General features: G+C 49.4%; 1 protein-coding gene across 3 annotated transcripts in view; it reads left to right on the top strand.

Moving 5' to 3' along the window:
• Positions 1-16,900, top strand: part of PLCB1 (phospholipase C beta 1) — a 2,298,721-nt gene that overhangs the window by 1,731,238 nt on the left and 550,583 nt on the right. For all 3 annotated transcript variants that reach the window (XM_086927697.1, XM_086927698.1, XM_086927696.1), the window contains exon 24: positions 14,574-14,706. In XM_086927697.1, coding sequence (XP_086783823.1) covers positions 14,574-14,706 — 133 coding nt within the window. The remainder of the gene's footprint in view (positions 1-14,573; positions 14,707-16,900) is intronic.

The following is a 16,900-nucleotide window of genomic DNA, read 5'->3' on the forward strand; positions in this document are numbered from 1 at the left end:
ATTCATCCTTCCCAGCATTCACTAACCTTTTTTAAATAATGGCGATAGTAACATTAACAATGTTTGTGCATGACATATGAAGAGTTCGAAGGACATTGAGTTTACTCATCTTACCACTGATTTGCTCCGAACTGGCATATAAGTAATGCTTATTACATTAAAAAGCCATATCACAGTCAGCTTCTTAAATCCATTGAGAAATGTGGAGCCATGGGCATGGATAAAACATATTTTGTAGAAGAAATATAAGATTTGTATCCGAGAAATTGGCCGGTGACTCCATTTGGGAATATAAAAAGATGATTGTCGTGTTGATTTTATCTTTGAATAAAAGTTAGTTATTGAAAAATACCAAATAGTCTTTAATAGCTAAATATCAAACTATTTCTACCCTTTATACAATTCCCAGAAATCATAAACATACACCTTATCCATCAGTTAAACCATAATAGGAGGGAATAAAAATATCTGACAGCCGTTGGTGTTGTATGTCGTTTACTAACAAATCTCCACTAATGCATTTAGTGCAATTACAAGTGCAAAGCTTCAATTAAAACATTTTGCACACGTTTGCTCTATAAGCAATTAGGACAGTTATGATTATCATTGAAACACAGGGACAAATGTTGAGTTTTGAATAGCTGTACAAGTCCTTCATTTACTTTTTTTAATACATCTCCTTGTTCAATTTGCTAGAATGTAATGGGATGTAATGCTGCACTGAGTTGCACTAAATTATCATGGATGATCAATAACGCAGTATGTGCTAGGCAACAAGAATGATAAGGAATTTACAAGTGTAAGTCAGCCTTTAACATCCTTTGAGCATGCTCATGATTAATGTATGGTAAAAGGCAATATACTTTCTAGATTCCTGTTTGCAGGATAATTGTACAAGCAAATGTTATGACAACAATAAGCCATTGGCTCCTAAAGATTACGTACACAGTGACACCTTTTATATGCACAAGGTTTTTTTAAGGGGTTAACATTAATCAAGCCACACATTTAAAGAGAATATTTGTAGCAACAAAACATATAAAACCAATTTAGGAGGAAGCTGGAATCAGACTCTGTGGCCTGTCGCAGCCTGTGCTGGTAACAGGGGTGGGGCCGGTTGGGGGGGGGGGGGATTTCGATTGATGATGCAGATGGTAAATTAAATAAATAATTCAATTTCCCCTGGCATCGTTCCTTGAAATACCCCCCCACCCGGCCCCACCACCCCACTACTGCTACCTGCACAGACCGCGGCTGTCAGTGGCTACAACAGTGAAGCACATTCCTGTCTGACTTCCTGCCCAGCCTTTTCCCCGCCCCAAAGTAAGTAATGCTCAGATGTTTCATAATGAAATACAATGTAGGTCTCCCACAATAATGCATATGTACAGGAGACACCAAATCACATGGTACTATCTGTCAATTGTCAGAGTTTGCTTAAACCATGTTCATCTTCAGCAAATAGGATGATTTTTATTATCAAAAACACACAAGAGGGTTGAAGATTCTGAGTATTATCCAGAAGCATTGTTGTATGATTACACTTGATGATGAATGTCAAGTACTGCTCAACAAAGCCGCAATATGTGCCTAGACAAAGGGAACAAATACTAGTGAAATCTTAGTGAGAACAGACATCTTTAGGATACAGTATACAGCCACTTCTTATCTATGCAAACAAAGGGCACCTATCATATTTATTGTGTTCTCTCTGTAGGGGTTTTCTCCAAAGCAAGATTTTTGTGCATTTTTCTCAGTTGTATGTTACACACACACATGTCCTTTGGACATGTGTGTACGCAACATAAGTCTAAATGTACATATCAGGGGTGCTACAGGGTGTCCTTTGGACACCCCTGGCACCCTTGAAATCGCATCCTTATTTGCGATTAGCAAATTGCTAATCGCAAATAAGGAATAACTCCCCATTCATTCCTATGGGCCTTTAGGCAATGAATAGGGAGTTATTCCTTATTTGCGATTAGCAATTTGCTAATCGCAAATAAGGAAGCTGTAGGAATCTGTTAGACCTGTCAGCCTTAGGGTGGTCTCCCCTGCATTTTTGCCCTTTTTGCCTCCCATTTTGACCTTACATTTTGTTGGACTTAGGACTCTGGGCGCCTCACCACTGCTAAACAGTGCTGAGGTGCGGGTGCTCTCCCCTAAACACCTTGTGAGGCTGGCATATCTGCCACAAGCCACTGCTACTGCAGTAAGGCTAATCCTCCATAGGCTAATATTGGGAACCTCTCCTTATGGGATAACTTCTGACGGGGACCTAATAAGTCTGTCATGTTTGGTCTTGTTGAACTCGGGGCGAGGAACCCTTTCCAATGATATATAGGGTTTGGGCATTACTACGCTAGGGATCCCACTTTTATAAAGTGGACCTTTTCCTGCCTACACTCAGATTAGGCTCCGCAGACTCCCCCCTCCCCTCTCCATACTGATAGCCTGCCTGGGTTGGGAGGTGGGAGTGGTGATTCACACCTTCATCCCTGGGATGAGCTGTGATGGGCTGCCCACTGTAGCCTTAATGGCCTGTCTCTCGTCACTGTGACAGCTAGGTCAGGGAAGGCAGGGAACATACCAGAACTCCCTGGACTCTTCCAGAAGCCCCTGCCCCCAGACCCTTCCAGAGACTTCTACCACTTTCTAGCCCTTAGACTGAAAGATATATAAGGGAGGGTCCTGGCCTCACTTCTTTGTTACACCCTGGACTAAGAAGAATCCCTGCTGGAGTGAGGACTGCTGCGCAAGAGGATTGCCACTGGGAAGGAGGCTGACTGCTCCAAGGAACTGCTGCCCCACAACCTGCTGAGCTGCCCTACTGTCTGCTGATCCTGCCCTGCAAGAGGAGACTGAAGAAAACACCACCAGAGTGTCTCCACCATATTCATAAGGACTGCCTTATCTTTGGGACTGCACCCCCTTTTTAATTTGAAGAAAACTACCTCTCTGTGGACAACACCATTCTAAGGACTGCCTTTTGGGGAAAGCAACTTTTATAAGGACTTGTCACTGCACCGCCATCAACCCCACTGGCCCTGGGACCTTAAAAGACTGCCTCCGCCGCCCAGGGGGTGTGGAATCCTTTTCTCTAGCACCCCCAAAGTCACTGCCGCTGCCCGGGACCGAAGTGTGCCCCGTAGCGCTGTGAAGGGACTGCAGCGCTGAAGACCTGGTGCCCTCAGGAACCCCTAAGGCGTGGTATAGCGCTAGGAAGTAAAAGCGCCGCGATTCCGTCCCCACTGCCACCACCTGGACCCCTGGGCAAAGCGTAGAGTGTGAACGCTGTGGCAACGGGAGCGTTGCGCTCTGGAATTAGAGGATACTTTAGGAAACTGCCTCCCGATCGTCACCGCCGCAGCCTGGGCGGAAAGTGCACCAGGGCTGCTCTGAACATTTTGCTTTCTCTCGTGATCACCGCCGTGCTTCGGGAGCCCGGGGCGCGTCATCCCAGGCCTCAGGAGAAGCCGTGCTGGGATTGGTGCGACGTCAGCTCCAGGCCGCACTGTGATTGGCCCTGAGCCTCCGGGATTCCCTGCTCGTCATAGAAGGGCTGCGCTGGGATTGGTGGTTACCCCGAGGGCTTCCCCAGAGCCGGCCAGAACAGAGAGAGTTGCACCGAGGACCGGAGGAGAACCGAACTGCCGCCAGCCCCCATCCAGCTCCCAGGTAAAGCCCGTGTATGTGCAGAGCCTCCCGCGCCTATCATTGTCTTGGGCGGGAGGCCTCTTGGGGAAGCTGCTCCACTGGGAAGCGGGATGCGGGGGCTGTGTAGCTTGCTAGCGGGCCGCCCAGGACTGTCCTGAAAACTGGATTGTGATCACTAGAGTGAACGTGGGCCAAGGTTGCGAACGTGCTTTGTGTTGGGGCATCTACAAAGTACCTCAGACAGCGCGATCCCCCCATTGGCGACCACATCCTCACTGAGAGCATTAACGTCGGGAGGCTAACTCCCGTGGTGCCAAGACTCATGTACTGACTTCTATTTGACTGAGTATACGGAATCTTGTCCCTTTGTCCTGATTGTGGATCTTGTATGGGGACTGAATTAATTTGTTATTAATCTTGCATGGCAACAGGATTCATTTATACCCTTGATTTTACTGGAAGCTAGATTTGGCTAATTATTGATCGTGCCTGCATCTGCATTTATTGGATGATTGATCTTGCCTGAAGCTTTTATAAAGATATTTTATATTTTTCTAAACAACTGGTGTGGTGTCCTTTTGTGAGTGCTTTCACTGTGTCACTGTCGCGACGTGTTGCACAAATACTTTACACATTGCCTCTGAAGCTACGCCTTTGCTGCTCTGCGCCAAGCTACCAGGTCAGAAGCGGTGGTCCCTACTTGGACTAGGGTGCATACCCCTGCCAACTAGAGACCCCGGTTCTAACATTGGTGATCGAGCGGTGGGATAGGACTTGTGCTTGTGTAACACCACGCAGCGACGCAGTGTACACCACAACCCTACACCTAACTCTACTGAATTTTTGTCTACCCTCTCCAATTGGCATTTTTAATTTTTGTTTAAATTCTCCCTGACTGGCTGCTCTTTTTTAAAAGTCCTTTTGCCTAAGTCCCATTTGGTTTTCTCTACAAACGTCTGAGGCCCTACCTAGCAAGATGGAATTTGAGCTGGCCAATCTGGAAGTTTACACAGCGGCACAACTCAAGGAATTCTGCGAGGAGAAAGGGGTGCCCTTCAAGCGAAGCGCCAAGAGAGCAGAGCTTCAGAAAGCCTTGAGAGCATGGGTAACAGCCCACCCAGAAGGAGATGGAGAAGGGGACGGGCAGGGAGCGGAGCAAGGGGCCACAGGAGAACTTGACCTACTGCCCTTGGTGGAAAATGGCAACTTGTTACCAGGTACAAGGGTACCTTCCAGGGCAGGCAGTAGTGTGTCAGTAAGGACCCTGTCCTCAGAGGAATTGGAGGACAGGAGAGAGGAGAGACAGTTTAAATTGGAACTCGCCAAATTGGAAAGGGAGCGTGAGAAAGAAAGGTGGGCCATGGAGGAGAGGAAACTTACCCATGAGTTCAACCTGAAGGAACTGGAAATTCGAGCCCTACAAGCAGGGACGAACAGCATCAAGAGTGGTGGCAGCATACCTACGGAAGCTTCACGTGAGTCCAGGGTCTTTATGCCTAAAGATGTGATGGCCAGTTTTAAGGTGGGGGATAATATTGATAAGTGGTTAGCTGCCTATGAGGTGTCACTAAGAGCCCATGGGGTCCCAGAGAGTCACTGGGGGGGTGGTCTGTACAAGTACATACCTCCGGAAGTTAGGGACACACTCCTTAGCCTAGAAAAGGAAGACCAGACCAACTATTCTGTTATGAAAGAAGCATTGCTTAAGAGGTTCGGTCTTACCCCTGAGAGGTATAGGCAGAGGTTTAGGAATAGCCACAAACTTCCCACACAGAACTGGGTAGATTTCCTGGACTACGCTAGTAAAGCTTTAGAGGGCTGGGTGCGGGGCAGCAATGTGCATGACTATGAAGGATTGTATAACTTGTTTTTAAGAGAGCACCTTCTAGAGAAATGTTTTCCAGAGCTGTGCCAACACCTGGTTGACCGCAAGTTGACCAATCCTAGGAAGCTTGCGGAGGAGGCGGACACCTGGGTCAGTACCAGAGTGTCCAACAAGGGTTCTGGGGGGGACTCCCAAAGGGGTGGTCAGGGTTCCCACCAGAAGAAAGAGGGGGGAGACAAAAAGAAAGAGTTCTCCAAAGGCCCCCAAAATAATTCACAAGGGAAAGGGTCTGGGTCCTAGCCCCAATCTGGCCACCAGAAGCCCACTTATCCTGACAAAGGTCAGCAGCCCAGAACTGTCCGGTGCTATGAGTGTGGTGAACTTGGACACTACAAGGGGGATCCCAAGTGTCGCAAGAGAGCACCACAGGCCACTGGAGGTAAAAACCCCGGGGTGGCTAGTGTAGCGCTTGGGGAGGAGCTGTCCCTAGATGATGGGAGTGAGGGGGCAGGGCTTGTCCTAGTGTCTCTTGGAGACAGTGAGATGGTCCCTAAGGTCCACGTGCCCTCAAATACTACCAAGTATAGGCAGTGGGTCACCCTCAATGGTCGGGGGGTGGAGGCCCTGAGGGACACAGGTGCCAGCATGACTATGGTAAGGAGTCAGCTGGTGTCCCCTGAGCAAATAATTCCCGAGGCGTTCCACCCAGTTGTGATGGCTGACAACAGGGGGGGTCACTATCCCATAGCGCAGGTTCCATTTGAGTGGGGAGGGGTTTCAGGCCTTTTAAGAGTTGCTGTGAGCCCTGCCATGCCAGTTGACTGTCTGTTAGGGAATGACCTGGAGCATACTGCCTGGAAGGAGGTAGAGCTCAAGGCGCATGTGGAGATGCTGGGGTTACCGGAGTGGATTTGTGCTACCACACGGTCTATGGCTGCCCGGAAAGGGAGTCAACCAGGGCTGGAGCCTGGAAAAATGGCCCAGCCAGCTGCTAAGAAGGGAGGAGACCGAGGGCGTGGGAAGCCCGCCCCGGGGCAGTCACCCCGTGAGAGGGATGGGGCACCTGAGGAGGTTGCGCCGGAGTCCATGGCGGGAGACGTTGCTCCCTTGGGGGACTTACCTACCCCTGCAGAGTGGCAGGTGGAAGGAGGGCCCACCAGGGAGGAGTTTTGTCGGGCACAGAAGGAGTGTCCTACCCTTGAGGGCATGAGGCGACAGGCCGAGGCCCAAGCAGCAGGCAATGCCTCCGCGAAGTATCATATTTACTGGGAGGATGGGCTCCTTTACAGTGAGCCCAAGGCTCCTGTGCATGGGTCATCAAGGGCCTTGGTGGTCCCACAGTGCTACAGGGCCTTTCTTTTGGAATTGGCTCATGAGATCCCATTAGCAGGACACTTGGGCCAAGACAAGACCTTTGCTAGGCTTGTCCCACATTTTTATTGGCCGCAGATGAGGATCTCCTCAGATACATTCTGCAGGACCTGTCTGACCTGCCAAGCTAGTGGGAAAACAGGGGGTAAGCTGAAGGCTCCCCTGGAACCACCACCTGTCGTTAGCACCCCCTTTGAGAGGGTGGGCATCGACATTGTTGGGCCTATGGATCCACCGACTTCTTCTGGTCACAGGTTTATCCTGGTCCTGGTGGACCATGCCACCCGGTACCCAGAGGCTATTCCTCTGAGAACCATCACTGCACCTGCAGTGGCACGGGCCCTGATGGGGATTTTTACCATAGTGGGTTTCCCCAAAGAGGTGGTGTCAGACAGGGGTACAAATTTTATGTCTGCCTACATGCAAGCCATGTGGAAGGAGTGTGGGGTTACTTATAAGTTCTCCACCCCTTACCACCCACAGACCAATGGTCTCGTGGAGAGATTTAACAAGACCCTAAAGGGCATGATCAGGAGTCTGCCTGAGGGCCTGAAGAAAAAGTGGGACATCCTCTTGCCCTGTTTGTTGTTTTCCTACAGGGAGGTACCGCAAAAGGGAGTGGGCTTCAGCCCCTTTGAGCTTTTGTACGGTCACCCTGTTAGGGGACCTCTCAGTTTAGTGAAGGATGGGTGGGAGAAGACTCCCAGGAGGCTTCCCCAAGATGTAGTGAGCTACATGCTGGCCTTCCGCAGCCAGATGGCTAAGTTGTGGAAGCAAGCTTCTGACAACTTAGAGGCCAGCCAGGCGGTGATGAAGGAATGGTACGACCAGAATTCTCACCCCGTGGAGCTAGAACCTGGACAGAAGGTGTGGGTCATGGAGCCTGGAGAGCTTAGTGCCCTCCAGGATCGCTGGACTGGCCCTTATGAGATATTGGAAAAGAAGGGTAAGGCCACTTACCTAGTGGACCTTAAGACCCCCAGGCAGCCCCACAGGGTGCTACACGCCAACCGCCTCAAACCCCACCATGAGAGGTCCGAGCTTACCTTACTGATGGTGACTGATGGGGCCGAGGAAGAGGAAAGTGAACCTCTCCCGGACCTCTTCGCCTCCAAAGAGAAGGATGGATCGGTGGAGGGAGTGGTCCTCTCCCCATCCTTGACTCCTGAGCAACAGAGGGACTGTCGCCAGGTCCTGGGCCAGTTCGCCTCAGTGTTTTCCCTTATCCCTGGGATCACCCACCTGTGTACCCATGACGTGGACACAGGAGACAGCCCCCCTGTCAAGTCCAAGTCTTACAGGCTGTCAGATAAGGTGAAGGCCAGCATCCAGAGTGAGGTCACTAAGATGCTGGAGTTGGGGGTGATAGAGCCCTCCAGCAGCCCTTGGTCCAGTCCAGTGGTTCTGGTACCAAAAGCTGCCCCACCGGGCACCACACCAGAACTTAGGTTCTGTGTGGATTACAGGGGACTGAACTCTGTGACCAAGACTGATGCTCATCCTATCCCGAGGGCATATGAGCTCATTGACCGGCTGGGGGCTGCCCGATACCTGAGTACCTTTGACCTCACGTCAGGGTACTGGCAGATCGCCCTAACAGATGAAGCTAAAGAAAGGTCCGCCTTTTCCACCCCAGAGGGCCACTACCAGTTTAGAGTGATGCCCTTTGGACTGAAAAACGCTCCTGCCACCTTCCAGCGGCTGGTGAACCGGGTCCTCTCCGGTTTAGAGGCCTTCTCTGCTGCCTACCTGGACGACATAGCTGTCTTCAGTAGCAGCTGGGAGGACCATTTGGGTCACCTCCAGGAAGTGCTTCAGGCTCTGCAGCAGGCAGGCCTGACTATCAAAGCTAGCAAATGCCAGATAGGGCAGGGGTCGGTAGTCTACCTAGGACACTTGGTAGGCGGGGGCAAGGTGCAGCCCCTACAGGCCAAGATAGAAACCATCCTGGCCTGGGAGCCTCCCAAAACACAGACTGAGGTCAGGGCATTCCTGGGCCTCACAGGTTACTACCGCAGGTTTGTCAAGGGCTATGGCACCATTGTGGCCCCCTTGCCGGAGCTAACCTCTAAGAAACAACCTAGAAAAGTGATCTGGACAGAGGCTTGCCAAAAAGCCTTTGACTCTCTAAAGCAGGCCATGTGCACCGCTCCTGTGCTCAGGGCCCCTGACTTCTCCAAAGAGTTCATTGTCCAAACGGACGCCTCAGAGCATGGCATAGGGGCAGTACTTTCGCAACTCAATGAGGAGGGACGGGACCAACCAGTAGCCTTCATCTCCAGGAGGCTGCTCCCCCGAGAACAGAGGTGGAGCGCGTTAGAGAGGGAAGCCTTTGCAGTGGTCTGGGCTGTAAAGAAGCTGAGGCCATATTTGTTTGGCTCCCACTTCCTGATTCAGACTGACCACCGGCCCCTCAGGTGGCTCATGCAAATGAGGGGCGAGAATCCCAAATTGTTGAGGTGGTCCATTTCCCTACAGGGGATGGACTTCAGGGTGGAACACAGACCCGGAGTAGACCACGCCAATGCTGACGGTCTCTCTCGGTTTTTCCGCCTTAGTGATGATAACTCCCTGGAGGTTGGGTAGTTCTCCCCACTTTCAGCTGGGGGGGACACGTGTTAGACCTGTCAGCCTTAGGGTGGTCTCCCCTACATTTTTGCCCTTTTTGCCTCCCATTTTGACCTTACATTTTGTTGGACTTAGGACTCTGGGCGCCTCACCAATGCTAAACAGTGTTGAGGTGCGGGTGCTCTCCCCTAAACACCTTGTGAGGCTGGCATATCTGCCACAAGCCACTGCTACTGCAGTAAGGCTAATCCTCCATAGGCTAATATTGGGAACCTCTCCTTATGGGATAACTTCTGACAGGGACCTAATAAGTCTGTCATGTTTGGTCTTGTTGGACTCGGGGCGAGGAACCCTTTCCAATGATATATAGGGTTTGGGCATTACTACGCTAGGGATCACACTTTTATAAAGTGGACCTTTTCCTGCCTACACTCAGATTAGGCTCTGCAGACTCCCCCCTCCCCTCTGCATACTGATAGCCTGCCTGGGTTGGGAGGTGGGAGTGGTGATTCACACCTTCATCCCTGGGATGAGCTGTGATGGGCTGCCCACTGTAGCCTTAATGGCCTGTCTCTCGTCACTGTGACAGCTAGGTCAGGGAAGGCAGGGAACATACCAGAACTCCCTGGACTCTTCCAGAAGCCCCTGCCCCCAGACCCTTCCAGAGACTTCTACCACTTTCTAGCCCTTAGACTGAAAGATATATAAGGGAGGGTCCTGGCCTCACTTCTTTGTTACACCCTGGACTAAGAAGAATCCCTGCTGGAGTGAGGACTGCTGCGCAAGAGGATTGCCACTGGGAAGGAGGCTGACTGCTCCAAGGAACTGCTGCCCCACAACCTGCTGAGCTGTCCTACTGTCTGCTGATCCTGCCCTGCAAGAGGAGACTGAAGAAAACACCACCAGAGTGTCTCCACCATATTCATAATGACTGCCTTATCTTTGGGACTGCACCCCCTTTTTAATTTGAAGAAAACTACCTCTCTGTGGACAACACCATTCTAAGGACTGCCTTTTGGGGAAAGCAACTTTTATAAGGACTTGTCACTGCACCGCCATCAACCCCACTGGCCCTGGGACCTTAAAAGACTGCCTCCGCCGCCCAGGGGGTGTGGAATCCTTTTCTCTAGCACCCCCAAAGTCACTGCCGCTGCCCGGGACCGAAGTGTGCCCCGTAGCGCTGTGAAGGGACTGCAGCGCTGAAGACCTGGTGCCCTCAGGAACCCCTAAGGCGTGGTATAGCGCTAGGAAGTAAAAGCGCAGCGATTCCGTCCCCACTGCCACCACCTGGACCCCTGGGCAAAGCGTAGAGTGTGAGCGCTGTGGCAACGGGAGCGTTGCGCTCTGGAATTAGAGGATACTTTAGGAAACTGCCTCCCGATCGTCACCGCCGCAGCCTGGGCGGAAAGTGCACCAGGGCCGCTCTGAACATTTTGCTTTCTCTCCGTGATCACCGCCGTGCTTCGGGAGCCCGGGGCGCGTCATCCCAGGCCTCAGGAGAAGCCGTGCTGGGATTGGTGCGACGTCAGCCCCAGGCCGCACTGTGATTGGCCCTGAGCCTCCGGGATTCCCTGCTCGTCATAGAAGGGCCGCGCTGGGATTGGTGGTTACCCCGAGGGCTTCCCCAGAGCCGGCCAGAACAGAGAGAGTTGCACCGAGGACCGGAGGAGAACCGAACTGCCGCCAGCCCCCATCCAGCTCCCAGGTAAAGCCCGTGTATGTGCAGAGCCTCCCGCGCCTATCATTGTCTTGGGCGGGAGGCCTCTTGGGGAAGCTGCTCCACTGGGAAGCGGGATGCGGGGGCTGTGTAGCTTGCTAGCGGGCCGCCCAGGACTGTCCTGAAAACTGGATTGTGATCACTAGAGTGAACGTGGGCCAAGGTTGCGAACTTGCTTTGTGTTGGGGCATCTACAAAGTACCTCAGACAGCGCGATCCCCCCATTGGCGACCACATCCTCACTGAGAGCATTAACGTTGGGAGGCTAACTCCCGTGGTGCCAAGACTCATGTACTGACTTCTATTTGACTGAGTATACGGAATCTTGTCCCTTTGTCCTGATTGTGGATCTTGTTTGGGGACTGAATTAATTTGTTATTAATCTTGCCTGGCAACAGGATTCATTTATACCCTTGATTTTACTGGAAGCTAGATTTGGCTAATTATTGATCGTGCCTGCATCTGCATTTATTAGATGATTGATCTTGCCTGAAGCTTTTATAAAGATATTTTATATTTTTCTAAACAACTGGTGTGGTGTCCTTTTGTGAGTGCTTTCACACTGTGTCACTGTCGCGACGTGTTGCACAAATACTTTACACATTGCCTCTGAAGCTACGCCTTTGCTGCTCTGCGCCAAGCTACCAGGTCAGAAGCGGTGGTCCCTACTTGGACTAGGGTGCATACCCCTGCCAACTAGAGACCCCGGTTCTAACAGAATCGCAATTTATTTTGCGATTCCTACATGAATCCCGTTTTGCAAGTCCTTAATAGCGATTCCTTAATAATCGCTATTAAGGACTCGCAAAACGGGACAATGATGAATCTAGCTGCTTATGTCTCATGCAATAAAAAGTCTACTGTTAATCTGTATAAATGCTTTTGTGCCAAGGCTTGCATGTTGAAAGGATTCCTAAAGGTAAAATAAGGATATGCGAGTTCAAGACTTTGATTACCATTATGAACATGAAGCAGTTGCCTGTTGATACACACAGTTTGGCACAGCAACGTTCCATGGCACAGATCAGGTTCATGGTAGTAGACAGTGGTGGCTCCTCGAGGGAGTGCTGCGGGGTGATGGGGCGGGGCGGGGGAAGGTCAGGGTGTGAGGGCAAGTAAACTCCGGCATACGGCTGAATGGAGTTAAGTAAACAAATAAATCAAACAAATTACATTGTGCACTCGCATCCCCATTTGGCGATGCAGCACGCACAATGTAATTCATTTTATTTATTTATTTACTTACTTAACTCCATTCGGCTGTATGCCGGAGTTTACTACACTACACCCTGCCCCTGTCCCTCCCCCGCCTTACCGCCCCGCAGCACTCTCTTGAGGAGCCGCCACTGGTAGTAGAAGTCATAAACAAAACCCCTCGAGGTCAAGACCATACCCTAGACTGAAACACAAAGCTGTTCATTAGATGCCTTACTTAAATGATCTAAACCAAAACTGAGTATATGAATCACTAGATTTTGTGAACTTCTTGTGATGTGTTAGAGGACATGGAGTTCTTGAACTTTGTCTTCAGCATTTGCAATCATTAAATAGATTTTTCTTATGTACTTATCCAATTTTAGACTCAGAAAAGTTTATCAAACTCTTGTATCTGGAAGGGACATGTTGTGGGTATCCCTTACAAATACCGAATTAATATCTTAGGTAACAGTGTTTTATGACCAAAATCCAGTCTCAAAATATTGTTGTATTTTTTGACCTCATATGGGGTAGTGATGAATTCTCAAAAGGTCACCTTGGTATCTTTTCCCATTTGTAAATGTAAAAAAAGGTTTGTTGGCAAGCAGGCAGAGGTCCACAGGACCACTGCCAACTCTTATACAAACAAAAACAGTAAACTTTCCTTCTTAAATGGAGTTCAGTTTTTTATAAGGTAAATGGCTTACATTTTTTTTAAATGATACACCAGCATTCACATAACATCAAACAATACACACAAATATCAATGAAGTGATATCGTATACTAACACTTATTCACAGCTCCAAGCTTTAAAACAGTAGAAAAACTTTAAAGACTAAACGTCATATCCACCGATTTTATACTGACCACGTGGTCCAGGGACTTCTTTGGTGGCTCAGCTTGCGATATGTATGTGTGTGTACAAATTATTTCTCCAGGTTATAATATTTTGCATCGCGGTCTGCTTTTTTTCATAAATAATAGCGCGAACTCGACCCGAAGGTATCACCGCGCTTTACATTTTTGGCTGGCACGGGGAGATTAAATGGGTTGCCCAGAATGACTGGCCGTGTGAGCCTCCCGGCAGACTCGAACCTTCTTCTCTAGCTCCAAGGTCGGCGCCTTAGCTGTTAAGCCACAACCTCTCCTCTTTGACGAGCAAGGCAATCAGCTATGCAATGCCAGCCCCCTCCCTTTTGAAATAGTTGTGCCCACCCATGCACTAAGTATATCAACACTAGACATAATGACGAGAAACATGAGCAGACGAAGGGGGCCTTCATAACCGAGACACTGGAACGCATTAAAACGCGCTCGTGTTGTAAAACATCCTAAGTGGGCCATTGAACCGGATCGCGTTCATATCATAATCAGCGTAAAATAATTAGCCTGGGGCCTTCAGTATCCACGAGACTGAAGAGCCAATTTCGCAAGGAGAGATGGAGGCGTAGCAGGCAAGGGAAGCGGTGTCCTGTTTCTGCATCCGACAGTAATTACCTTCAAGGGGAGAAGGAGCTGCTCCCCGATGCCATGGCAACGCTGCCTTTCGGATGGAGCCGGACCTCCTCGACGCTAGTTTACCTGGATATCTGCTGAGTTCAGTTGCTGTTCTGCTGGGTACAAGTGCGTGATGGGTGGACCATGCTGCCTCTTTAGGCAGCTGACAGCCAGGAGCAAGCTCTGCGCGTCATTGTACCTCACAGACTCGAATGATGAGATAAAAAGATGAGCCTGGAGGGGCCTGTCAGAGAGCAACGAACTGCAGAAAACACTTCAGAGAACTAAACCCGAAGTAACACGCAGGAGGCGCGTTTTCAGAAACAACGACTACTAGATTTGTTTCATTTAAGGAAATGTAGGGAAATAAACACATTTCAAAATCCATAATTCGGAGAATTGTTTAATTGATCATGGTCTGTTTTCCCTTCTGTGCGCGCCTTTTGAGTACAGAATATGTTTCACAACTGTTAACACACATTGACAACAATTGCTGCCTAAGTGACACTCTGCTTCTTAGCTAGACTACACTACATTAATAACATGTGCACCTCTACTCTACAGCATGCCACGGCCTGGCCTTTACAAAAGGTTACACAAGAACAGATTCAGTTACTGTATTTTTTAAAAAGCTATAGCATGATTGAAAGAAAGTAGGATAAGATAAAGGTGTAAGGTTTAATATACCGAAACAAGCGATGTGAAATGTTGGGGAAATAAACATGCTGCTTTTCTTTCAGATTGAGCAAGGCGAGGCACCCTCAGAGGCCCACAGTGAGCCCAGACCTGCGCCGGCCGAAAATGGAGTCAACCACACTTCCTCGCTGACCCCTAAAGCCCCGGCGCAGCCCGTTCACAGCCAGCCGGCCCCAGGTAAGACCACCGCACCAAGAGTGGCCACACATAAATTAATAAATGCGGAAAGGATGATATTGCGATTGCATATTTAATCAGTAGTTGCAATAACAAATATTTTGCAACATTAATATTCATGTGCATTTATATTACATACTAGCAGGCCGCCCCGACGTTGTCCGGGGGCAATGAGGCTTCAGGGCCAACCGCCCGCCCAGGCCCCCGCCCGCCCCGACATTGTCCGTGTCCCGGAGCCACCTCCCGCCCCCGGGCCCCTCCCGCTACAACATTTTACGTGTCCCTTTGCCTTATCTAAGCCGGCGCTCCTGACTTCACTCCTCGCCTCTCGTCACCGCTCCTCCCCGCCTGTCCGGTGCTCCTCCCCGCCTGTCTGCCGCTCATGTCCGCCGTTCCCCCTCGTCATCATGCACGTCGCGGCCAGCGCTACGTCGCAGCCAGCGCTACGTCTCGGCCGGCGCTACTTCCAGGGGACTACTTTTTTTTAAGTTAAATTTTTTTAATTTACGTTTAAGTTTTTTTTTTAAATAGCCTATGTCCATCTGCACACCCTGACATTTTCAACGATGTATCGGGTGTGTGGACTGGCGCTGTGGTTCCCGAGTTTACCTGGCTCAAAGGTTTGTGTTCTCTCTTTATAATAGTAGTATAGATTTCTCGATAATTAACACATAATTACACATTATCAGTATAGTTTGTATTCTACAAGTTTATGCTCTGTAATAAAATGCTAACAGCTGCATTAGTGGAGGAAGAGGTACCAAGACATGATACTGGAAGAGAGGGGGCTTCAAGCACCCAAATACCATAACTGTCTAACTAAATACAACAACTTAACTGCCTACCTTACTACCATAAATACCCAGGCTCAAATGTATTAACATTTTGCGTTGTGGTTGTGACGATTGTTTGTGCAGCTACGATATAAAATGCTAGTATAGATTTACAATGCCATGCAAGGGGCACTCTGCAATGCCTTGTGTGGCTGTGTAAAAAAAAGAAATGCAGTGCCTTGCACTGGGTTGTGTTTCAGTGCATCTGGTAGGCATCACATGGGCAAGGCATGGGCCTTCCGTGCATGAACCCATGGATTTTGACGCGCACTCAGATTTACTGATGGCAGAAAGCATGGGTTTGTGCCAAAATGGAGCCCCTGGGGTGGCATTAGTTTCTGACGTATTCCCAAGTTTATGATTTCTCGTAAATCTGGGAATGTGTCAGGTTCCGTGGGTGTTGCGTGGGAACACCCACAGCAACACCCATGGAATGCCCCTTTCATGCAGTATTCTGCCTAAAAGGGGCATTCATTTATACGGCCATGATATGAGATATGAGATATGAGATATGAGAAAATATTTATATAGCGCACGGTCGCTCCAAGGAGCATCATGGCGCTTTTGCTCCATTGCTGATATGATGGGGGCTTTTACTGTTGGTTGATGTTGTAGCGAAGCAGAGTTAGACAAGTGTTTTGCAGGCTGACTCAGTTAGCCCATAGATCCAGGTTTTAAGGGATTTTTTTAATATCTGTTCAGAGGTGATTGTAAGGAGATGGAAGGGCAGTTTGTTCCATGCCTTGGCGCCTATAACTGCCAGGGATTTTCCTCCTTTTGTGGCCAGTTTGAATTTAGGAACAATCAACAGATTGGCGGTGGCTGACCTAAGTTCTCTTGTTGGATGGTATCTGTTAAACTTGTTATACAGATATCGTGGGCCGCGCTTGTGGAAAGCCCTAAAGGTGATCACTAGGACCTTAAATAGGATGCGTTTTTGAATGGGAAGCCAGTGCAGCATGTCCAATGCTGCAGAGGCTGATGATTTTCTGGGCCATCTTAGGACCAGCCTCGCTGCTGAATTCTGTACCATCTGTAGTTTATGCAGGGTAGATTTCGCCACCCCTGCATACAGACTGTTGCAGTAATCTATCCTTGATGTAATCAATGCAATTGCCACAGTACGGCGGGCTGATAAAGTCAGGAAATCAAAGAATTTTCTAAGGCCTTTTATGATATTAAAACATAGGCCAGCAACTTCTTTAGCCTGTTGTTTGAAAGACAGCATCTCGTCAAATTTTATTCCCAAATTCCATGAAAAGCCACGTAAAGTGGTTTTATGTAGCCATATAAATATGCTGTGATTATGATGGCGGTGGGAACAGTGGCGGCGCCGCTGATCCGCAGGGTGTTGACCGCAA

This window comes from Lissotriton vulgaris, chromosome 6 (genome assembly GCF_964263255.1).
Source record: "Lissotriton vulgaris chromosome 6, aLisVul1.2, whole genome shotgun sequence".
NCBI classification, from domain to species: domain Eukaryota; kingdom Metazoa; phylum Chordata; class Amphibia; order Caudata; family Salamandridae; genus Lissotriton; species Lissotriton vulgaris.